Source organism: Chinchilla lanigera, unplaced genomic scaffold (genome assembly GCF_000276665.1).
Source record: "Chinchilla lanigera isolate Chin_1 unplaced genomic scaffold, ChiLan1.0 scaffold00086, whole genome shotgun sequence".
NCBI lineage: Eukaryota > Metazoa > Chordata > Mammalia > Rodentia > Chinchillidae > Chinchilla > Chinchilla lanigera.
Genome location: NW_004955487.1, coordinates 3918390 through 3943668, shown reverse-complemented (window position 1 = coordinate 3943668; position 25279 = coordinate 3918390). Strand labels below are relative to the sequence as shown.

At 46.2% G+C, this 25279-nt stretch overlaps 1 protein-coding gene across 1 annotated transcript in view; it reads right to left on the bottom strand.

The window, feature by feature from the left end:
• The window catches only part of Tssc1 (tumor suppressing subtransferable candidate 1), a 94282-nt gene that overhangs the window by 16082 nt on the left and 52921 nt on the right, over positions 1–25279 (bottom strand). The window contains exon 4 of the mRNA XM_005404376.2: positions 13577–13733. Coding sequence (XP_005404433.1) covers positions 13577–13733 — 157 coding nt within the window. The remainder of the gene's footprint in view (positions 1–13576; positions 13734–25279) is intronic.

Sequence of the window (25279 nt, the reverse complement as noted above, 5' to 3'; positions counted from 1 at the left end):
TGAAGCCCTGCCCCCCAGAGGGACAGTGTTTGGGAGGTTGCAGCACCTTGATGGGTAGAAGGGTGAGCGAGAGGGGGTCAGGAAACCTGCACTAGGGCCAGGCTGCCCTGCCTGTGACCAGGGGGACATTTCCTTTTACTGGAGCCAACTAGAGCCCGTCCACAGCCCAATCCATCCCAGCCGATTCAATGCGTGTGTCAACAGTTCAATCCTATCACCCCCGGGGTAAAAGCCACAAAGAAAGCATCAGCACTGGAGATCAGCTCGCAGAGGGCCAGTGGGGCGGCACTCACAAGGTGCGCCAGGATAATATCCACAGGCATCGGCTCTATGAGAGGGGAGCCTCAGAAAATCACTGGGCTGCAACTTGAGCTAGTGAGCAGCCAGTCAAACTCTCAAAACACTGGCCTTTAGAAAGCTAAGAGACAGAAGTAATGCACACTGTGGATTTAGGCAGTTGTCAGGTCAGGGGACCATCCTAAAACTCCAAGCCTCTGCCTTGGTAAAAGGCGCAGGAGATGATTTGGACAGCACAGGGGCAGGAAGTGTCCCCGGTGCCTTCCTTTGGCTCTGTAGGAGGCACCGGAGAACAGAAAAAGCCCATGTTTTTGTACCTCCAGGATGCGGACTCTGCACACAACCACCTCGGCCTGGCCCAGGGCCACCCAGGGCGAATGCAGTGACAGCCAACAGCCAGCTGTGTCTCCAAGAGCTCAGGCTGTGTTTGGGGGAAGGTCCCATCAGCTAGACCTGCCCAGCAACTAGGCAAGGGAGAGGCTTGGTGGATAGCCCACTCATCTTTGCACTGCCCTTCCCTGGGAGGAAACACTTAAGACAGGGTGTGACCTGGTCCCTGTGCTAACAGCCTCCACTAGCACTGTCCACAACCAGGGAGGGGAGGAGCTTAGCCTCCAGATGGCCAGGAAGTCCAGGGTGAATAAATGTCTCCAGCATAAACACACTCATAAGGAGGAATATGAGATGTGGTTTTAGTGTGTGTGTGTGTGTGTGTGTGTGTGTGTGTGTGTGTGTGTGTGTTGTTGTTTTCCCACATCAATGGCTGTTTCACAGTTTCTTAACTTTGGTGTATCATTAATTGGATTCAATCTCCCTATCTAGTCTCTTCCTTTCCACTTATACTCCCTTCACTTTTCACACTGTCTCAAATCTCTCTCCTCCCTCCTCTCTTCTTATATATAAATATTATCACTAATGCCTACTTTTTGTTTTGTTTTCTTTTTTGGTCTATCTTATATTATTACCCTCCTTTTCTTTTCCTGGGTAGGTACAGTAGTAGGGAACTTTTAAAATACGTTTTAAGTTATATGTGGATATATAATTAGGATATGGACATTACTGGTAGCTAATGCTCTCCTTGAAAAGTTCTGCTAGGGTCTGAACCTAGGACTTTGCAAAGAGTTGAGTAGATGCTTTCACACTGAAACATACCTACAGCCTAGGGCACATCACAAAGAGAAAGCCATTCACTTAAACCTTAACTACGACACCATGTCAACTGATCTGCAAACTTCAACATAAAAACACAAGAATCACAAGAAAATAAAGCAACTAAATGGTTCCCCAAAATTTGAAACTCCCACAAAACTGGTTCCACAGATATCAAAGTGGATAAAACTCCAAAGAATTTTTAAAACCCTTAATTAACATGACCTCTGAGATCAAAGATGATACAGAGAAGCATCCAAATGAATCAATTATTAAAACGATCAATAAACCCACAGATGACAGAAATAAGCACCTCAATGAATTAAGGAAGACTATGCAGGATACGAAAGACCACTTCAGTAAAGAGACAGAGGATCTAAAAGAGAACATAAACAGAAATCCTGGAAACAAAAACTTCAAATATTCCAATAAGAACCTCAATTGAAAGTTTCAGCAGGGGGCTAGATGAATCAGAAGAAAAAATATCAAGGCTTGAAGACAAGGTAGATGTACTAAAACATTCAGTAGTAAGAAAGAAAAAAATAAAAATGAGTGATAGGAGTATTCAGGAGCACTTAGACACTCTAAAAAAACAAATTTAAGACTCATGGGCCTCAAGGAGTATAAAGAAGTACAGGCTAATGAATATTCACTGAAATTACAGCAAGGAATTTCCCAAACTGGGGGATGGGATAGATATCCAGGTACCAGATGCATTTGGAACTCCAAATAGATGTGACTAGAAAGAAGCTCTCCACGACATATCAGTCAAATTGCAAAAAATTCAACCTAGATTATTATGTCTAGATTATCCTTCAAAACCAAAAGGGAAATAGAGACCATCCAAGATAAGAAATCTACCACTAACCCAACACTGTAGAAAGTACTCAAGGGAATATGAAACATAAAGGAGAAAACAATCCTAATCATAAGACCAAGGGAAAGAATAAATCTCACTGAGAGAGTAGATAAATGGAAATCACAACTGGATTAAACATTAAAAATACAGCAAAATGACAGGGATTAGTATATACATTTCAGTAATAACACTTAATGAATGGTCTTAATTCTCCAATTAAAAGGCACAGATTGGCAGATTAGATTTTTTTAAAAACCCAACTATATTTTGCCTACAAGAAACACACCTCAGTGAAAAAGACATAAACAGATTGAAATTGAAACACTGGAAAATGATTCTCCAAGCAGCTGCAGCCGAAAAGCAAGAAGGAATAACTATAATATTTGACAAAATAGACTTCAAATTAAAATTAGAAGGGACAAATAAAACTACTATATATTGGTAAAAGAAACAATTCACCAAAAAGAGATGTCCATGATTCATGAATGCATTTGTTTGTGAACAATTCAGTTTGCAAGCAGAACCATTCAGCAAAATTTTGCTTCCATTTATGAACTCCACACAGGGGGAAAAACACAACTGATACTACTGAGGCCAAATTCTCCACAGGAACACAAACGCAGCCATCTTCCCCAGAACTGTGGAATAAATTAAGTTCATGAACCAAGATACCACTGTAAACACCTAACATAGGCACACTTGATTTCATAAAACAAACACTACTTGACTTAAAGGGGCAGAAATACCCCAACAATTAAAGTGGGTGACTGCAATACCTGTCAGAGATACTACTGTGTCATGGTTTGGAGTTTTTTGCAAGGGAAAACAGTACAATACAGGACACATATTTTATAAGATTATTTGTAATAGTCACCCAAAGAATTATATATAAGAGAGAAGGAAATCTGTCCACACACTAAGAACCAAAGAATCCTGAGGGCCTGGATCCTGTGATAATGTCCTGCATGAGTCCAGGTGAAGACCTAGAGCTCATAACAGTGCCTTCCACAAATCCAACTGGAGGCTCAGAACCCACTAACAACGTCTCATGCAGGCCTATTTCACGGATCTGTGCTGGGAAGGCCCAAAGGTTAGTGGTAGAAGCTAGAAAGTCTGTGCCAGCAGGATGAAGGATCTGTGCCAGCAGGCTGAGGGATCTATACTGACGCCAGGAAGCGATGGGCAAAGTAAGAACCACAGCTTCCCTGAAAAGTACCCACAGCCATCCTCAGCAACACTGAGGTTCCAAACCCCTCCGATGGTGAAGACAGCTGAGTTCTCATCAGAAAAGCCAATGCAGCAAGCGTCTCCAGGAGACTGGCAGTGCACCATCTTCCCCTCCGGAGCCAGGAAGCGATGCTCAAAGTGAGGACCAGAGCTCCCCCAAAGTGAACCGAAGCTATTCTCAGTACCAACAAGGTCCCGAGCTCCTTGGAGGATCAAAATAGCCAAGTTCATCAGGAAAGCTGGCATGACAAGCTCTTCCAACAGAACCATCGGCTTCTTACAGCTTCTACCTGCTCCCAACAGCCTTCCACAGTTCCCAACAGTCTAACTTCTTCTCCAGTTCTGCCTTTTATGCTGCTGGCAACAGTCCTCAGGTGGGCCTCCCACACTCAGCACCACGCTTACTCAGTTCAGCTGGGTGTTATAAGTTGACCACCAGGTGTCAATCCACTACACACTGGATCTGTACTTGGTGCTGTGTTCCAGGGCACTGGGAAAGCTTGGGGGGAAGACACACCCCAGTGTCCCCAGGGCAGTGGGCAGCATAGTCAACGGTGAGGGCAGGCACTACACCCCAGATACAATACTGCCAGTCATTCTTTCCTGGAAAACTACACAAACTTCTTTAAAAGTGTCAGGAACACTCAAATGACTGCCTTCACACAAAGCCAAAACTTCCCTGGAGACTTTTTAAGGGAGGAAGTCACTAGGAGAGGCACTTGCTCAGCTCTATCTGTCCTGAGTCCTGAATCACACTGCTTTCTGGAATACCTGCTTTCCTCTGGTGGCCTTCTGTCCAAACCCAGCCAGGTGTCCCTTAATGTCCTCCAAGGTCTGACAGCATCCCTGAGCTCCATGTCCTGCCCAATGAGATTGTCAGTCTGCCTTGTTCTCAGGCTGCACACAGTGGGAGCCCACTGCACACTCGGCCTCTACAGATGCATACACAGCACACGCTAGTGTGCCAGGGACACCGGGCTGCACCTCTGCTCAGGGCTCCGTGCTGTGCAGGCTCATGAGGCCCGCCTATGAGCACCATGCAGAAGGTGTGCCTGGAAGACGAGTTTCCTTCTAACCAAGAAGTGCTGGACAAGGGAGTGGGTGCTGAACCACCCCTGGCCATGAACCAACGCAGCCTCTGTCACATCTGAGAGGGTTCAGGCTGTTATCCCTTAATTCTATGAATAGAGAGCACATAGGAACTCACCATTTGCATGCTGCAGGCCTTGATCTTGCCATATCATCTGGGTGACCCACAGATTCCAAGAGCAGAGAAGGGAAGTAAACACAAACAAAAAAAACTAGGTACTAATATTAGTTATGGCACAACAGTTTGCTAACTTGCATTTAAAAAACAAAAAACAAAAAACAAAAAAATACCAACTAGATTAAGGAGAAAGCAACCAACCATTCCGGGATGGATGAGAATGCGCCCTGATTTTTCCCTCTGGGATTAGTCTAAATGAGCTTTAAAGGCCACGGCAGGAGAGGCTGCAGATGTTCTCAAAGGAAAAGTCATGCCAACCATCAGAGATGACACGTTCCATTTCCAACAAGGAACACCTTCCAGCTTCCACTGCTGCCCAAACCCACAGGTCCCCAGGAGATGAGGGACACAAGAGGTGACCTACAGGGGCAGGAGGCTGTACAGTCCAACACGGCAGAGCTTGTGATGACAGGCGCCTCTAGACCTCAGCATTATAGACCAATTTGGGCTGGTTTACTAATTAAAATCTATACACAAGCTCCTCCACACACAGATACACAGCAAATGGAGTAAATGAAAGCTGCTATCGCACAGGAAGTACCACAGGAGAGGATCTCCAAGCAAGGACAGAACACCTGAGCTCCCCTTTAGTAACTCACAGTTCCTGCAGCTTATCTGCAGAAGCGGACGCCCACAGCCAGCACACTCTGCATCCTATGTGTTTTTTCTGACATAGCCAGTGAGTGGGTGACCATCTTCCTGCCCTGCCTGGACAGTGTCCTAACTATTATGAGGTCCTTTCCCTCTCCCCACGGCCCCACAGTGTAGGTCCTATCTATTAATACCAATGCACATATTCAGTAACACACATCAGTAGATGAGCAGACAAGGTCCCTGCTCTCCCAGAGGTGACATAAAAGAGGGACACATCTGCAAGGTGCTTCTGCAAGGCTGTAATGCCAGTGAGACGCGTGATATTCCAGAGGGGCTAACTGCTCGGTAAAACCACTATGGGGAGAACTCTCTTATCATACACTTCATTATTAATCCATGGGCGACATATCTGAAAAGTAGCTGTTGTTAGGTAGCAATCCCTATGCCCGCTGCTGTACCTTGTGATAGCTGTAGTATGCAAAGTGCAATAAAAAGAGAAATTCTATTTTAGCACAGATCATTGCCATGAAACCACTGCCGTAAACATGAGAAAATAACCTAGGATGTCTGCCATCCTTCCTACTCCAAACGAAGAAGTTTATTTCTTTGTTCGTAAAAATCACCCACTTTTCTGCTTTATCACACTCTACTGGTGTATTTGAGAGGATATAAAACAATGCTAACAAGCCAAGAACCAAGTAGCAAGCACTTAATATAAATATGCTCACCCTTTCATAATCATGGGGGAAAAGCACAAGGAAATAGCGATTTCTATGAATAAACCCAAATAACCCAGACAGCTGACCTGTTCTGAGGCCATCATAGAAGCTATAATGGTTCTGCTTTGGAAGGACCCTTGCTCGTGAAATAAAATATACCCCTCTTTTCAAGTTTATGGTCCCAAAGTGAAGGAGCACCCACCTAAGACTTCATCACCTGGGGTGAGGCCAGCTCTGGGAACACAGACATTGTCAGGCAACCTCAATATAAGTCAAATTCACATCATTTGCATAGTTCCCTGCTTCCCAAGGCCACTCAGGATGGGAAGTGAACACCAAGTAGACTGCCAGACACCAAGACTTTTCAAACTTGTGATTTGCTCCAACTACACTCAGACCTTTCAAGTTTATTACTGAGCCAACAGAAGGAAAATCTTAAGAAACGTATCTAAGGCTGGGCATGGTGGCACACGCCTGTAATCCCAGCACTCAGGAGGCTGAGGCAGGGGAATCGTTGTGGGTTTGAGACCAGCCTGGGCTACAAAGTGAGCTCAAGGCCAGCCTGAACTGCATAGTGAGACTCTGTCTCAAAAACACACAGATTTAAAAGAAACATATATCTAAATGATAGTGATTAAGTCATCATTTGGTGCCCAATTCTGAAAATCCCTTTTTTTAAAAAAAAAAGAATGTAATTATTGCCCCAGTCTATAAATCTCTCTGGACCTACAGATTTGGCAACCCAATTAATTTCTTCCTGCTGAAAAACACAATAAACACACAACAGCTTTTCACAAGTGCTACAAGGACCGGAAAAGGAGGCTTCCAGAGTCACACCAGGAACTCAACATGCCCAGTTTGATCAGTCTGCAGACACACGAGCTCTTTACGCTGTGACATATGGAAGGCTTCCAGTGACAGGTTCGTGTTGCTGCAGTGCCTGGAAACGCTCCTGGCAGACAAGCATGTAACTGTTGATAGCAGGTGACTTGGCTTTTAAAAGTCTGTTTATTCTGATATCCCACAAGGAAAAACTTCTACAGTCACCAGCTAATGACCAAATAATGCCCCACAGCATGTGTGCAAGGCAGCACAAAGACAAGCACCCAGCACTAAGGACGTATGGGCATGCAGAGGCCTGCAGGGCAACCTCTACTCTTTAGCTGCATTTGTCTTGGTGGCAAATCCACAGCCTCAGCATGGGGCTCCTTGAGGAGAACAGATGGAGCAGGGATGGAGCAGGCCCAGTCTCCTGCCTGGAGAAAGCTGGAGGAGCAGAGGCAGCCTCTGAAGGGCATTTCACACTCACTCAAAGCCCTGGCACACTCACACCCGGAGATCCTAACACCATGGCTCTGCTCCAGGGCTGCCATCACCTGCTACCCAAGATGGCATGCCCTGTGGCAGGCATGCAGGCATCCTCTTAAGACTGTGGTAGGGGACAGCAAGCCTATGTGATGGCCACCTGGTTTCCAAGGACATTTTCACAAAGCACAAAAAAACTGGAAGAGTTCATTTTATCTAAAATCTGAAGTGTCGTGTTCACTTTGGTAGCACATACACTAAAATCCAAAGGGTTTTGGCTTTTCCTTCTTTTTCTTCTGCTTCTCCTCCATCAACTACTGCTTTTGAACAGCAGAAGAAAAGTCCACAATAGATTAAAATTCTTGGATTACCAAACATTCAGGTGGAAATTTTTTTAATTATTTGAACCTCGAGTTTAAGTAACCACAAAGAGAACTTTAAAAACTTTAGCATCCCTGTGAAGGAGATTACTAGTTTTATAAAAGTGGCTCGGGGCAGCTCATTCTGCCTGGAAAGGCACAAGGATGCAAGAGAAAGTGCCCTGCATGAGCCAGGAAGAGGGGCCCACGAGGACAGGCCTCACGAAACCAGACTCCAAATCCAAAGGGCCTCGACCGTGGACTTCCAGCCTCCAGAACTGACAGGAATGAGTTTAAAAACGGCCTGGACTATGGTATTTTCTTACACATGTCTGAATGGACAGCTCCTAAACTCTTTCAGCGAATACCGTGGTGAACCTCCTAGCTTAACATGTCCTGAGAAATGTCCTCTGTGTTTATAAGAGGATGGCCTGAAGTACACTTTTGAACCATATTATTTAATAGAAACTTCAGCTAGAATCTTAAGGAGAACATGAATTTCTCTTTGATATAATTATCTATACTTTCTGCACTGTGTTCGGATTTTTGTACTTTAAATTTTCCTGGAATAAGCTGTTTGTACATTGAGATTTACTAAGTATTCTGTCATCATGGTCCCCTTTCTGATATTTTATTTTGGTAACATTTATATGGAGCCAGGAGACTGTGACATCCATTCCCACTTTACAATAGAAATGTCTTGGTTACTTTTCTCTCATTGCTGACACAAAATACCCGGCACTGAAAATGAAGGAAGGAAAGGTTTATTTAGTTCACAGTCTGTGGAGGTTTCAGTCCATATGCAGCTGGCTCCAAGGCAGGGTGGCACATGGCAGAGGGCAATTGTTCAGGGCAGCAGAAGATAGTAAAAGCAGCAAGAGCAAAAGGGAGGAGTGGTGGCAAGCAGCCTCTTTTCCTCCCTTACATATGCAAACTATCTGCCCTAGGGCAGGTGTAGCACTGACACCCATAATTCCAACATTGGACCATTAATCAATCACAAACTCTAAAAGCCTGTCCCATGACTGCATGTGGCTTTGGGGGTACATCCAGACACAAACCGTAACAGGAGAATTTATGGAAACTTCAAAGAAGGCATTTTGATAGTGTTTTATAACACCCCATGATAGTTCTTCTCTTGGATAAATTAAGGGACGTTAGACAGACTCCCAGACTTCTTTTGAAAGCTAAGGGACAACATTAGTACCATGCTGGCCACCAGAGAAGCAAGTTTGAAAATCTTAAACCCAGGGTTGGGAGTGTGTATCAGGGGCAGAGCGCTTGCCCGGCACGTGTAGGGCTGCGTGTGCCTCGCATAAAGTAAAATAAAATAAATCTGAGTACACCTGACACCTAGGGACATCCAGGACATAAAACCAGCACAAATCATATAAAACCTGGTGAGTCTTTCATGATGATACTGGCATAATCCCTGGCAATTCTCCTTTCTCACTGCAGTAGTTATAATGTAGACCCATGACAGCTCCAAACATAGTTCTTTATCCTCAAAGATGATGTTAGGGATAACGATCAGTTTACTCTTTGTAATATTTAACCTAAGCCAATTTCCTCTGTTCTGTCATACTGAATTGAAAAAAAAAAAAAATGACAAGGGATGAGGCCAAATCTTTTTCTTTCGCTGTTATTTTTCTGGACAAAATAGCTCCTGTCTGGTGGCCCACGTGTGTGGCTCTTCCCTTTCCTCGCCAATGTCAGCACCATCATCCATGCCCTTTTCTTCCTCTTAATAACCACCCAGTCGTGTGCGCCAGCCTTCCCTGGCGGGCCCTGCCTGCACCACCTGTCTGGTATTTCACAGTGATATTTATTCCATCTGTATGGGGGGGTCTCCTCCCTGTCCACGGCTCTGGGAGCAGAGGTGGGCCAGATGCCGAGCAGCACACTAGAAACACCCAGTGTGGGGGATGAGTGTGCCTGACTCCATTAACCGCAGATGCCTCCGTACCCTGGATCCAGGCAGCGGGAGCTAGGGGGACGCTGCAGCCACTGCCTTCAATTCTACTCGTGTCCTTTAAAGCTTCTGATTACTGAGTTTAGTAATTTCTCCTTCAAAGGAGATTTCTATCATCTAACAAACAACGTGATGAGTGCAACTGCTCTTGATACACCACTCAGGGAGCGACGCACAACACGAACATGCAAGCTTCTATTGTCTGACTCTGCTTCCGCTAGCTGGTGAGGAGCTCTCGTCTGCAGGTAAGCTGCAGGGTCCCCAAGCAGCTGGATGCCTCTTGATCAGCAAAAGGAGACGGAGACCCACCAAATCACCCTGTTGCAGCTAATCAGCCATCAGACCCACAGCGCTGAGGGTGCTTCGCGGCGCAGACTCTTGGGAAATAATTACCTCTTTCCCCTCTCACCTGCAGAGCTCTGGGAAACCTCCCTTTATCAGGGATGCCAGGGCCTCTGGGGTAAACATCAGCTGGGCAGATGTGAAGTGCCAGGAAGCAGCAGGGGACCTGGTGGGTCTGCAGCTGATTGGCTCAGGATGAATAGGTCCACTCCATATATGAAAAAATGCACGTAGCTATCAGTTTCACCACTGACTCAAGGAGAAACTTCATTCTTTGCAGACAAATAACCACATACAACAAAAAGGAGACCTTCCCCGTCTGCTCCTGGAAGGTGAAGAAGTGCAATTGACTGTAAATGCGACCTTGGTTTGTCCAGCAGCCACAATGCAGAATTTTACTAATCCTGCTGTGTATCCATATTTCACAATTCAGGTTATGCAAGATAAAGGACAAAGGCCACAAGGCATCCCAGCAGAACAACGCTTGTGGAAGCATCGCCCAGGGCCCAGTCCAGTCCACCCTGAGAGCTGCCTGTGCTCACTGACCTCACCTGCAGAGGGAGGGCAGTCCTCTGGGCAGGACCCTCAGTGCTCATTCCTCAGGGAGCCCCTCTTCTCCTGTGCCAGGCAGCTGCCTTGGCAAGGGCAGTTCATGTGCTGTGCACTTTGATGCAAAGGGAACATGGAAGGAGGGTCTGCCATTAATCTCTGAGTGGCAAAGTTAGTCAAGGCATCTAGCTAATTAGAGCTGGAAAGAATATGTCAGTGATCGCACTATCACTCCCACTCATGGGAGGAAGGGGACCCAGAGGGAGAGCGTTACTGGGCAGTGGCCATGCATCTGAAGTCAGAAGGCAGGACTGCACCTCAGATCCATCACCACATTCTGGGGCAACAACAAACAGACTGACAGCCAAACTAAACAAGGGGAGGAGACATGCTAGGAAACAAGGAAGCTTATAATCTTCCAAAAGAGCAACTCCTCCACAAAGCACCACTTTTTTATATTCACCTTCCAAGAAAAACTAGAGGATGCTAGGACATTCTGCAGACCTACTGTGATGAAGGAAAGCTTACATTCCCAGCCAGGGAAACAACTTTCAGGTTGAGAACAGGAACAGCCCCTTCTACTCCTTCGGCTGGGAAGCCATTAGGTTTTCCTGGAGTTAGGGGCCATACTGCCCTGCCACAAACGCCAAGCCGCTACTGAGAAGTGGGTCAGCTGCTCTTCATCTACAGGGACTGCAGGACAGTAGTAATGCATGCAAAGCCCTTGGAAGGGGGCCCAGCTGCGAGTGAGGGCTCAGTATTAGTGTTGCTGCTGCATGCACTGTTTTCCAGTCAAAAAGTAGAGGCCTTTGTGTCTGGCGCTGTCCTTGGTGCTGAAGACAAAGTCTTGAAATCTGAGCTTGGAGCCCACAGGCAACAAGGGCAGAAAGGACACCAGGAAGGAAAACAGACTCGGGTGAATGATGGAAAGTCGTGGGGCAGGGTGGAGCCCAAGGAAAGGGCATGGGCACTGTCTATCCCCTGCCTGGACAGCCGGGCTCTGGGGCCCACATGATAAGGTTCACACTAAGCACCCTGGCTCACACAACTTTCCAAACAGGAGCTAAAAGCAATGGGCGGGGGCTGGTGCCCCTGTGCACTCTGTGAGATGCAAGGACTAAAACTGACACAAGAGGCTCCATCGCCACCAGATGCCGTAGTGGCCCTGGGCAGAGGTGTTCTGACCCAAGTCCCTTGGGTGGGGCATACTTCTGGCCTGCAGGGCTCACACTGAGACATCAGACAGGATGCTGGGGAGTTCTGTGACATTCTTCGACACACTCTGCCAGCAGCAGTGTTGTTGAGGAAATGCCAAGGGCCCCCTGCTAGGGCTTCCTTGGCATCAGTGCACAAGCCAAACAGGAAGCACACCCACAGACCCACCAGTGATCACACTGCATTCCACGCCAAACAGCATGCTCACTCCAGCCTTCTCACTGACTGAAATCTTCAAGTCAAATTCCTTATATAACACTAAAAGTTTGACATCATTAAAGAGTCCTAATAGATTACATATGACAACACCAAAGCTGTGAGTACATGGGGGGGGGTCTTTGGCACTACAGTGGACAGCACATGGGTGTGATGCACCAACACCGGGGGGATACTTCCAAACAGCTCCCCTGGCACAGGAGTGTTTGGACAGCACAGTGTGGCATCTCAACCTAGCATCAGTCCCTACAACACACACACATGTCCTGCCTTCCCAGAGGTGCACAACAGAGTACTTGACAGGGAAGGAAGTTGGGGGTCTGACAACTCCTCGTCCCCAGGCAGCCTTTTCCATGTTCACCTTCCTCTGCCTCTGCTCATGGATCAGGCCTCTGTTCTCGTGTCCTCCCAGAGTGACCACTGCCCTGCCTGAGGCTCACATGTCTGCCATTGTGCCCCTGGGAACACATGGTCTCACTCATGCTCACACCCTGACTGCTGGGGGACATGGTTATTGTATGAAATGCGGGGCCCTTGCAGGAGCTGAGTGGTGGCAGCTGAGTGACAGTGCCCAGGTGATGGCGTCAGGCTTCAGGACCCGTGTGCCTCCCTCATGCTGCAAGGCAGTGTAACTTCAATCCTCTGAGCAGCTCCATCAAACACATAACCCCTGGCCAGGTGGAGGCACAACCATCACCAAGACAAAGCCCAGACTGTTGATTGTAGCCTGCCTGCCTCAGACCACCCATGTGGGGCACCGTTCTGTCACTACTGCAAGGTACAACACCACACGGGGACCTGGAGCAGAGACAGCAAGCCCAGCTCTGCCCCTCCTGAGGGAAGCCTTCTCTGTCCTCCAGCAACAGTGACTGGACACAGCTTCTTCGGCAGCCACACAACTGGCTCTTAAGGACTTGTCACTGAGTCTTGCCCACCATGAGATGTTGACTTTGTGTCTCCTCCTGGGGACAGTCCCCAACCCTCACCCTGGTGTCCCTGGGGATGGCAAGGTGTGTGCAACAGGTGCCTAGTAAGTATCTGTTAGGTTAAATTATTTAACTGGTAGAGCTGACAGTGACAGAACCAACCACAGAGAGGGGAAGAGTCCTCTCTCTAATACAGTGACCACCAAGGGTCACCACATTAAGTAAACAATAACAGTCATTACTGTAAACTCTCACAGTGTTCTGTCTGTACAATGACTTCCTGTGAAGGTGCTGGGAGTGGCCAACCTCCAACCACTGGCATCATGTACAGATGCCACACCTCCCATCCCTTGAGCCAACACCTACAGGTAAAGGTAAGACATACAGGGCTCATGACACCGCATGCCAGGCACACTGCACATACACAGAGTCCCCAGGAAAGGAGGAATTACATGCTTTCCACATGAAGTGACAGGCACTGCATCTGCACGGTACCCAGCTGAGTCACTATTCCATCAGGTGACTGGGCAGCACTGATTTAAGATGAGGAAGGGAAGGACAGCATCGGGCAGTTTCCTACCAGGCCACATTGCTGGGGGCTGCACTCCCAAGGTGACACAGCAGCTCCAGGGTCTGCGTGGTGCTGGCAGAGTCGTCAGGGGACTCGTGGCCGCCAGACTCCAGCTCCTTGGGCATCCTCCACACAGCTGCACACCCCAGGACTCGGCTGTCGGAAGCTGAGCAACAGAGGAGAACATCAGCAGGGCTACAGGGACAGTAGGTGACATGCACACAGGTATGAAGGGGACATCTGCTCCCCAGGACCCTAAGACTAGGGCCAGAAAGTGCAGGTCAGCCCAGTAGGGCCAGCACACAAAATGGGCACTGCCAGGCCAGCGTCCATCCACGAGCCCACCTGCTCACTGTCACAAAACCAACGTTCTGTCTCAGAAGAAAATATTGTCTCAAAGTTGATGTCCTTCCGTCCTTCAACAGTTCTTCAAACACAGGAGCAAAATAGGGTGGATATAAGGCAGCCCCCAGGCACCCAGCTGACATCTGAGATGGCATTAAATGGGTCTCTCTGCCCAAAGCATTATGGGGTTGTCAGAAACAGGTGTAAACACGCAACAAGCCCTCCATTGGGAAACGCTGTTGGAAGCGTTGATCCATCTCAGTTTGAGGATGGATGTCTGGGCTCAGAGGCCCTGCTGGCCAAAGCCCACAGGTCTTACTCTTAGTGCCCTAGGCCCCTCCACACCAACATGGCCCAGACTCAGCTCCAGGCTCCCAGAGCCCTGACACCATTTTCTGCAGATGGTCTGAGGATCTGGGCACCATGTGGATGGAGACTAACCTCATATGTGAAGGCCAAGAATGTGCAGACTCCAGGCAAACCTCTCAGTATGACACAGCCTTCAAACATGAGGTTCAGAACTAGAGGTGTAGCTCAGTGTAGAGGGATTGCCTAGCAGTGTGCGGCCCTGAGTCTGATACCTAGCACCCAGCATCATACACAGAGGCTATAAAAAACCAGATTTAACATTAAATTCATACATAAACACCTTGCAAAATGTGCATTCCATTTTGTTTTAAATTGCAAATGTGCTAAACACCTTCCTTTCCCTTTTAAAGGAGACCTTAATGAACAGGTTTCAAAATTAAATCATCAGGGGCTGGAGATTTAGCTCAGTGGCACGGCACCTGCCTGGCAAGTGCAAGGTCATGAGTTTGATTCCCAGTACCAGAAAAAAACAAAAACAAAACGAAAAAAAGAAAATTAAATCATTAACTGGTCTCAAATGAAGAACAGAATATATCCTTTTTTGGTTTTGATCTTGCTAAGTTGCCCAGGATAGCTTCAAACTTAAGACCCTTCAGCCTCAGCCTCCTGAGGACCTGGGATTATAGGAGTGTACCTTGGGCACAACATACCCTTCATTGCATTAAAGCAAGAAAAAACACTTCATGAGTAGTATTTCCTACATGGGAACTACAAAAATGACACATATAGCATTATAAAATGAGGACCTTATATTATATTTGACAATACACCACTTATTATTAGCCACTACGGCCCTTCAGTCTAAGTGTCAATTTATTGAACAACAAAACAGCCCCAGGCACAATGACACAGTACCTAACTTCATGCATGTTGTTATTATTACCATCAGTAAGTATGCTCAGATAAGTAGAAGGGTTAGGATTTCAGTTAAGGTTTTCTGATTCAAACTTCCGTGCTCCTGTCACATATTTTATTGCGTATAAGAAAACATAGAACTTTTACATAAAGAATCATACAGATCATTTATCTATGTTCAATAAAACTTTGATTTCCTAGCATAATTCATTTCAGAAACATGCTGATAATCCAAAGCGCTTCTAGATCAAAGCAAATCGCCCCATAAGAAATAATAGAAACACAGATGATTCATTCCACAACCCAAAAATATTCATGTAGAAACGATCATAGGGCTGGGGATACAGCACAGGGGCACAGTGCCTGCCTGGCAAGCGTGAGGTCCTGAGTAACCTAGCACCACCCCCCCAAAGGAAAAAAAATGATCACAATACTGTGATACAAGTAGAAAAGAAAAATAAACAAATTAACCTGCACCTACCTTTGAAACCTTTTCGGCTTGTGTGAGTGAGACAAGAGGGAGGAGGGTTACTGTGCATCACTGCTGCCTATTAGCTCTATGGAATCTTTTTCTTGTCGTGCAAATGTATTTATTTATTTATTTATATATTTTTTTGAGACAGGGTCTCACTATGTAGTCCAGGGTAAACTTGAACTCAATGTGTAGCCCAGGCTGGTTTCAAACTGGAAGCAATCCTCCTGCCTCGGCTTCCTGAGTGCTGGAATTACAGGCGAGCACCATCACACCTGGCTTGTGCAATTTTAACGAAGAATCTATCCAGTGACACTTGTTTTTGCCTTCTTTAGAAGATTTTGTGAAAATGTGACATTGCATAGTCCTTAAACAGATTCATAGCTCACAGCTGCAGTCTTATTTGGGTGGTGCTTTTCTACAAAATTTTGCACCATTTCACACATTTTACACATCTGTCTAATCTCATTTAAACTGATTCCTCTGTTTTCTCCTCCTCCCCTCAGAAGAGATTTCCTCCATAACCTCTTGCTATTGGGAGACAGTCACCCACAATACCACAGAGAAGGAAAGAAAGAAAGGAGAAGAGAGAAGATTTATTGGCTCAGTTGTGCTCAGGTCATGTTTGGTGGCACGTACTACTCACACTGCAAGATATCACTCGCTTAGCAAATTAAAACTTATTAGAAAATATGCGCTCTTAGAACACTCATGCAACAAGTCACTCGCAATCCAAGGTGTTACTGCATGTATCAATATTTTAATGTGAACACCTCTACTTTTAACTATGAGATGTACTACACAATGACTTCTGTCTGCATCCAAATTAATTTTTGGCTGATGTTTTCAGTCACATGGCCTTTCAGGGAGCCCATGAACTGCAAGCATGTACTAATTTAAATATATATATTATATATATATATATATATAGTTTTGCTCAAAAACAAAACAAAGAAAAGAAAACTTGGTAGGTATTGAGTGAATTTGATGTCTCTCTGACACAGGGTAAATAAATGTAACTCCCAACCTCCTAAATGTCCAATATGCTGAGTTTGTGTCCCCTAAAATCAAGGAATGAATTGTAAGAACCAGTGGCAGTTAAGAGTAGGACAATTTTATTGAGAACGAGAGCTCCTGAGAGACAGGAGGGGACTTGAATTTTATACAGCACAATCACAAGGAGAGTGCAAAATCACAAGGTGGATGTAAAATCATGAGGTGGGTACAACTTGGGACAAAATTATGATCAACCAGTAAGATTACGAGTTTAGCTGTTTAGGTAAATTGATCCAATGGGGAAGCAGGTCACACAGCAAATGTACCTGGTAAGTCAGGGCTTTTCAGGAAAAAAAGAATGGGCCATGTTCCAGCCACCCAAGGATTCACTGATGTTAATGTTAATTTATTGTCTATCTCTCAGGGTGGCAGTAGGCCTGGTCATTTTGTCTTTATCTTGAGGCCTGGCCTCCAACAGATGCACCTCCAACCACAATTGTAATGTGTTCTCATCCTCTCTATTGACTCCCTCAAGGGCCTAGCCCTGTCTGACTGCCTATAATATTTCTACCTAGCTTAGCTGTCTATAATACCTTACTGAAAATCTAAACATAAGAAGTCACCTTCAGGGCTCAGAAAGTTGCCTGCATTAGGAGCATTTGCCAACACCATGGACCTGAGAGATGAACACGGCTATGAAACTGGCAGGATGAAGAGTGCACTTCCAGCACAAGGAACACGGTAGGTGTAATCAGTAATTTCTAAAGCCTCAGGAGCAAATGAAATTTCAGGTAAACAGCACTAAGAAACACGGGAGGTTTGCCTATGGAGACACACAAATTGTTTCTGAAGCTCTGAGGATTTCCATAGCTGTACGAATTGCAACAGAGCATTCAATGCACTTCCAGCAGATATCAAAGAAACGAAGGTGTTCTGAGCAGGGAAAGTCGATCTTTAGAAGGAAAATGCTGTAATAACCAGGGAGGCATTCATCTTTCATCTCTGTCTTTAACTTTATCCTGAAATTAGGTCCTGGAATATAACTACCTGTGCTGAATTAATATTACAATGACCAGAAGCCCCCAGAGGGTGCGGTGCAAGGTCCCTGCGTACAACCAAGTCCAAGCCTCAAAGCGCAAGCTAAGTAAAACCAGAGTGGCGGCACAAAGCACTGGGTCTGTCTAAAACCAAGCCCTTGTGCAAAGGACAGAACCACTGTCCACAGCTACCCTATCCACAGTGATGAGAGAGTCATACCCACGGGACAGCTGGGCTCGGAAGGAATGCGGACCTCGTGCTGAATAAACCCAGCCTCTCCATTTTACTAATGAGGAAACTGAGGCCCACTGAAGTTAACCGACTTTTCCAAGTGCACACGGCTCATTAGCACCAGAGTCAGGAATGAAATGAGGCCTCTTGACTCCTTAACAGGCCACTGCTTTGAAAGAGAAAATCCAAGTTGAACCTTTAAGGCCAATTTGATGCCTCTGTCTATTTTTTTTTTTTTTAATATGGAACACAAGAGCTAAAGGCACTTAATGAGATAAAAAGATAATCAGGGCCACATGAATGGAAGAGGCATACTTGAGGGGCCAACTGTACCCAAGCAGTGTGCTGCTTGCTGGAAGGGATTACGGAGTCAAAAGGCTTAGAGAAATTCAAAGGAGATTAGAGCCTTTGTGAGCCTGAATAGCAGCTGCAGTCAGCTTGCTAAAGGGCTAACAATGCTCTGGCTGGGGACATAAGCTGATCCCCAGCTGGAGGAGGAGGAGGCTTCCATGGCTCTACAACATAATGAGCACATTAGGAACCAACCAGAGAGCTATTTTTAGAGACCGAAGTCACCTCCCTGCATCTGGCGCAGGCAGAGCAGGTGAACGAGGTAGAATCCAGTTCCACCAGGCAATCACCTGATGCAGGTATAGCTGGGTGCACAGCAGGCTGCTGGGGATGCGTGACTAAAAATACTTCCCGATGCCGGCCTCTGAAAAGCTCCAGGGATGGCATCATGTGTTGATTACACAGCCCAGAATGCGGGAAGCAGAAGCTGACTGTTGGGAGGCCACAAAGTGATAGAGAGCCCAGGGAATGGCATCAGGTCTGTCACTTCTGTCATCCCTCCAGGCAGTGGCCAGGGAGCCCAGCCTCTCTGGCAGGTTCCTGGGGGGCAGCAGGAGCACAGATTCTGCTCGCAGTAAAAGGAGTAGCCAGGAAGCAGGCAAGCCAGAGACAGCAGGCAAGGAAGCAGGTGTCACTTCATTTAACCCAGAAAAGCCCAGGTCTGGGCAGAGCACTGACCTGAGGGACCACAAGACAGTTACACCTTTTATTCAGGCCTTGCCTGAGATGATCCAGTACATAGGAAGGCAGCCAGGGGAAAGAGAACCACCCAGACTCTGGAGGACTGCTGCCTGGGCCCCGAACAGTGCCAATCCCTGCGCAAAAAACAAGCAACAGTGTCACAGCAGAATACGGGCCTGGCATTGGTAGATCCCCAGCACAGTACTGCTCCACAGTCTGCAGAGCCAGTACACTAGGAAGGACCACAGGGAAGCCAGGAATTTCCCTCTACTAAGGAAACAAGTCACCCAAAGCAACATTGCAGCCTGGAGAACGAGGGCCACCGGTCTTAAAAGATGCTGGGTGCTGACTTTTCTCCTAGCCCACCTCACCCGCAACAGCCTGTGTCTCGGCAGAAGCTAGTGGAGAGGAGCAACGCAGTATCACACGCTCCACAGGGCAGGCAGTGCTACCATGCACCCCAGTTACCCAATACCTGGCACAACACATGGCCCCGGGCTCCTGCACGAAGGGACTGATCTGAGCAGGGCTTTTCACCATGCCTGTCTGAAGGGTCACCAGCAGCTGCTCACCATTGCCTGGAGGAGTCAGATACACATCTGCTGCCCTATGCAGGCCTGTGTCACTTCTCAGGCTGGCCCCAGAGATTGGCAGGGGGTCGAGATGGCACTGGCTACTGACAAACAATGGCCCACTGCTTGCTCTGTGGGGCTCATCAGCTGAGAGTGGCTTTGCATTTTTAAAGAGATGGGAAAAGACATGAAGAAGCATGTGAGAAAGAGATCACGTGGCCCACGAAGCCTTCCCTGTGCCTCTCTGCCCTCCAGAGCCCATCTGTGTCTATAAGCAACTGACCACTTCCCGAATCCAAACCCGCCTGCAGGCTCTGCTGCGTGCCCTGCAGAATCTCCCAGGGCTGCACCTGCAGAAGGAGGGTCCTGTGTTCTCAGGAGAGGCACTGGAGTGGGAGGAGGAGGAGGAGGAGGACCCTCAGTGCCCCTGGGACTCACTGTCCTAGCCTGGCTGTAGCCTTTCCTCAGGCCGAGGCACATGGAAACGGTGCCCCCAGCATCAACCAGCAGAGCTCCACATGTTCTTGCACCCATGCCAGGGTTCTAATTCCCTCCAAAGTCCCTGCAAGCCCTGCCTTCACTCTGCCTGCACCCACCCCCTCGACAACCCTTGGGGCACACCATGCTGCCAGCTGTGGTCCAGCAGGCACCCACCAGGGACCCCACACTGCCCAGGATGTGAATGGCTCTTTTCCCTCTGTGCCGCATCCCCCAGCATCTGTCTCCTCCCTCCCACAGCTCTGGGCACAGGCAAGCCTCCTTCCTCCCGAGATGACCCTCCTATCGTAACTGGTGACTCTATACTAAACCCCCTGGTTCAGCCTACTGTGTGGACCCCACCCTATCCCAGCCCACACGGATGAGGGATGAGCATGTGCAGCCTGGGCCTGGAGAACTGGGGGGGCCAGAGCCTTAGAAGTCAAGGAGAACAGGAGCACAGGTGCCGAGCAAGCCTGTGGAGACCCCAGCCTTGGCTCAGCACGTGGTTCCAGGGCAGGGACCTGGGCAAGCTGGGGCACCTCTGCTTCTAGAAGGCTGACTTCTGGTGGTCTTTTTGGGTCTGGAAGTGCAATTTGCCCCTCTAACTGTGAGACGCCATCTAGTGATCTTCAAGGCTAGCAATTCTGCATGTCATCTAGTAATACTCAGCATTTCCTCCTGTACCCGCCATGTCCGGGGCAAATGTGGCTGCTCTCAGGGAGGAATCCCAGGCCAGATCCTAAGCAATGCCCTCTCTGCACACAGCTGTGTGACAGCCCTATTGGGCAGGTTGGAGACTGCATGGGGGATGGGGATGGGGCTGGGTCACAGTCATTCTGTCACCAAGTAGAATTCTCACTCCTTCCAGCCCCAGTTGAGTTCAAGCAGGCCCTGGGTTCGCACAGAGTGGGTAACTATGGCTCTAGTTCCACAGTTGAGGGCCATCCCAGCACCCCGGGGTGTGCGGAACTTCAGTGTCACCACTTGTCCCTGCATTCCCAATTCCAGGGAAAAGAGCATGTTTCTGCAATAGCTAATGTGGTCTCTTGACCCTGAGGGATAAGCCCACCTGGATAGTAGAGGGGAGTGGACATTCAGTGACAAAGGTGATTCAGAGGCAGCTGTGCTGCCCATGAGATGGCGTGAGACTTCCAGGTGGAAATGGCAACCGTGCAGTTTGACATTTATATTGGAAGCCAAGAGATGGAAGTGAAGATCTGAGAGTATTTTTCTCTTACAGTATGTTTGCCAACACTTCCTTTCATTTGTCAACTGAATAGACTCAAGGGCTTCTGATTCTGGCAATAACAACAACAAACACAAAGTCACACCGCATATAAAATCTTAGACATAGTTCAAAAGCATAGCTGTGCCTTCAGGAAAGCAAAAAATTCAACCAGGAGCAAAAAAGTGAAGCCATTTTGAAACCAAACTGGTAAATGGAGGTTGCGCTTTCAGTATTGGTATCTACTAAGGATCCAAAGACTACAGATGGAACAGTGTTATGGTTTAGATCTAAAGTACTCCCCAAAAGTCTCAAGTGTTTGGAAATGGGGCCTTGTAGAAAGAGGTTGGCCCTCGGAGATGTGACCTGGAAGGTTGTGTTCTTGTCCCCAGCTCCTCCCCTCTGTCCCAGCTTCCTGTCTCCCTGCTGTCTGTGGTTTCTAAGGGGCTGGCTTTGGGTACATTCCTGGCTCTCCTCCCCCGGGTCCTTCCTCATGATGTTTCTGCCCTGCAGCCAGCCAAACATAGACTGAATTCCCCCAAAACACGGGTCAAATTAAACCTCCCTTTCTTTAAGGTGTACATGTCTGGTATTTTGTCCCAGTGACAGAAAGTACTGCTTTAACCTCACAAAGGGTAGAAAGCTGGAGCTGAGACTTCTGCAAAAGTCTCAGCTCCTAAAAACTACACTCCTGGATTAAAGAATGAGCTGGTACAGGGAAATGTCAGGAACAAGTTGCTTTTCTCAGCTATGAAAGCCTCCACGTCCTACCTTGAGACTCTGTGGTCTGCATTTATCCTCAGAAAAGTTTGGGTTCAAACTTACAATAGTAATGTAATCCAAGAAATCTAAGCCAACAATTTAACTTTAAGGAAGTCCTGCGTTTTCGGAAGCCCTTGGTGTTTTTCAGAATGCACCCAAAGCCAACCCCTTAGGACACCACAGGTTCTGAGCAACCTAAAGAAACTTGTGATAAAAGTCATGAATAAACCTGCAACCTGGGTGAGAGCTGACCAAGAAAACAAGAGATAGAACTCATATTCAAAGCACCTAAGATATGAAAATCTTTTAAAAACAAAAACTAAGGGCTGGGGATTTAGCTCAGCAGCACAGTGCCTGCCTGGCAAGCATGAGGTCGTGAGTTCGATTCCTGATACTGGAAAAAAACCAAAAAAAAAAAAAAAAAAATTAAAAAAATACTGGAAGCAAAAATACAAGCAAGCAACAAGACTACCAAAATACACCAGGAATATTTTTAAAAGAACCAATGAAGTATCTAAAAATAAAGTTATAGTCACTGAAAATAAAATCTCAGTTGGCAATGTAAGAGCAGATGAAAAACATGATAAGAATTAAGAAAATGAGGTGGGACAAGGGGGGTGATTACCAGGCTTTGACACAGATGCACAGGGAAAAAGGGATGCAAGATGTGTTCTCTCTTAAAGAATTATGCTTGAGAATTGTCCAGAATTAAAAAAAAAAAAAGGAAATGTACAAATTCTCAGAGTTAAGAAGCAGGACTATTCCCAAGGAAGATAATTAAAAACAAAGCTATCCCTGGGTCCACTGGCACAAAAAGGCAGAGCATCAAAATTAAAGGCAGAATCTAGAAGACCCCAGAGTGTTGATCAGGTCTGCTAGTGATCTCCAGAGGAACAGGGACCCTGGACCACAGCAAATAGCAAACTGTCAGCCAAAACCTGTGAGGCTGGCTCAAGAGTTGCTTGAGAAATATGGGTGTAAGGGCTGGGGACATAATTCCAAGGTACTGTGCTTATCTGGCATGCATGAGGCCCTGTGTTCAATTCCCAGCATTACAAGAAATACAAGTGTGCCACCACTGTGACCCAGGTAAATGCAACAGAATGCCAGAGAACGGCCCCTCCGCTCACTGCTGCCACAACTGAAGTGAACCTCCTGGGAAGGCCCAGAGACCAGAGGGAATACCAGCAAAACAGCAGGGTCCCAACTAGGGCACACAGGATGGGCTGGTGGGACTAGCAGCATGGAAAAGTCTGAAGTAACAATAACAATACAAGACAACAGTGGTAAGTTAGGTAAACCAGCGTTGTGCTTGGGGACAAAGACACATGGAATAGAAGAAGGGGGATAGGGCCACCTCTGTTCCCTTTTTTTTCCTTTTTTCTTTCTTTTTCTTTTCTCTTTTCTTTTTTCTCTTTTCTAAATGGCTGGGGAGAACCAGCCATAGAAAACAAATCCCATTACCCGAACCCAGAGACCAAGTTCAGATAATCCCTTGCTCACTCCCTCACTGTTTCTCTTCTGTCCTCTTCTCTAGTTTCCCAAAGTTTGCATGATCATGCTTTGTCTTCCAGCCTTGCTTCTACTTTCTTTTCAGTTATCTTTGTTTTATCAACTATCCTTCTTAAATGTCCCCACCGCAGGGTTAAATCACTCTACCAAGGGGAAACACTGTGAAGACAAGCTCCCAATTTACAATCGATTCTCATATATAATTGTAGATTTTGCTCCTATGGTTTAAGGTACAAAATTAAAGTTACCACAGTTTGTCAGTTTCTAAACTGTGCTTGATGCTGTTGTTACTGCCAATCATACTACTTCAGCTAGGATGTTAAATCTGTTGTAATCAGTTGTTCTCCCTTCTGTAACTATACTAGAAAGCTCTAAGGTAATAACCTCATTATATCCCAGAACCAAAGATCTGGGGACTGAGCCAAACAGATACCAACATCTCACTCTTAATTAACTGAAAAGGTAGGATCTTGGGACAGACACAAACCAAGAATCTCCAACACACGGAGGATATCTGTGAAGTAAAGACTTTTCCTGCAGAGGACTTGATACTAGTGATACAGCTATCTACAACGAAAGTTTACAAGGATCAACACAGAAAACAAAATGAAAATTTTTGAAATAGAAAATGACAAGACAAAGAAGCAAAATGCAATCTCAGGCCTCCAGCTCACCTGGAACAAGTCCAAGAAACATCAACACAGAAGAAATTGGAAGACACACACCTGAAATTTTGAAATGATAGCAATCAAAGTAAAGAAAGAAGCCCATGAAGCTATAGAGGACATCAGATCAGAAGTAATCTCTCAGGCAAAAAAAAAAAATGACAACCATCACAAAGGAAATGTTCAGTAAATCTAGAGTAGAGATAGATAAAAAATAGAAGATGATAGGAAAATGAAGGAAACTGTGAGAGATTAATATAGGAAAGAAAAAGAATGCATGAAACAAATTCAAACAGGTATCTAGGAAACTGAAAATTCCACTGAAAGCTGGCAAAACCCCTTGAGTGAAACTGAAAATAGACTTTCAGACCTTAAAGAAAGGATCGTGGCTAGCAATCACAAAAGGAAAGATCTCTTAAAAATAACAAGGGATCAAGAAATAACAATTCAAGAGCTGCAAGATGATGCAAAGACAAACAATATAAGACTGATAGGTGTCAATGTAAAAGCAAGAGTCAATACAAATGACACAGACTATTTGCAGAAGTAACAGCAGAAAATTTCCCAAACATGGTAACAGAATCTGACATACAGTTAAGTGAGGCATATAGAACTCCAGTAAGCCATGACCAAAATAAATCTACACCCAGACATATAATAATCAAGATCCCAGAAATTCAGCAAAAGAAGAAAATATTAAAATCTGTTAGAGAAAAGAAACAAATCACCTATAAAGAAAAGCCCATCAAAATCATGACAGACTTCTCAACACAAGCCCTCAAATCAAGAACTTGGAATGAAGTATTTCAAGTCCTGAAAGAAAACAACTTCCAATCCAGATTAATGTACCCTGCAAAACTATTTTTCAAAATTAATGGGAGAAGGGGCTGGAGATTTAGCTCATCAGCACAGCACTTGCCTGGCAAGCACAAGGTTGTGAGTTCAATTCCTGGTACCAGAAGAAAAACAAACAAAAACAAAATTACTGGAGAAATAAGATACTTCCATGACAAAAAACTGAAGAAATTCATGCCCTCCAAACCAACCCTACAAAGAGTACTGAAAGATATTCTAGACAGAGACAAAAAGACCACAATTCCAAGAACAACAACAGAAAGCAACCACCAGGCATGGCAAGCAATTAAACAGAGGGAAAAA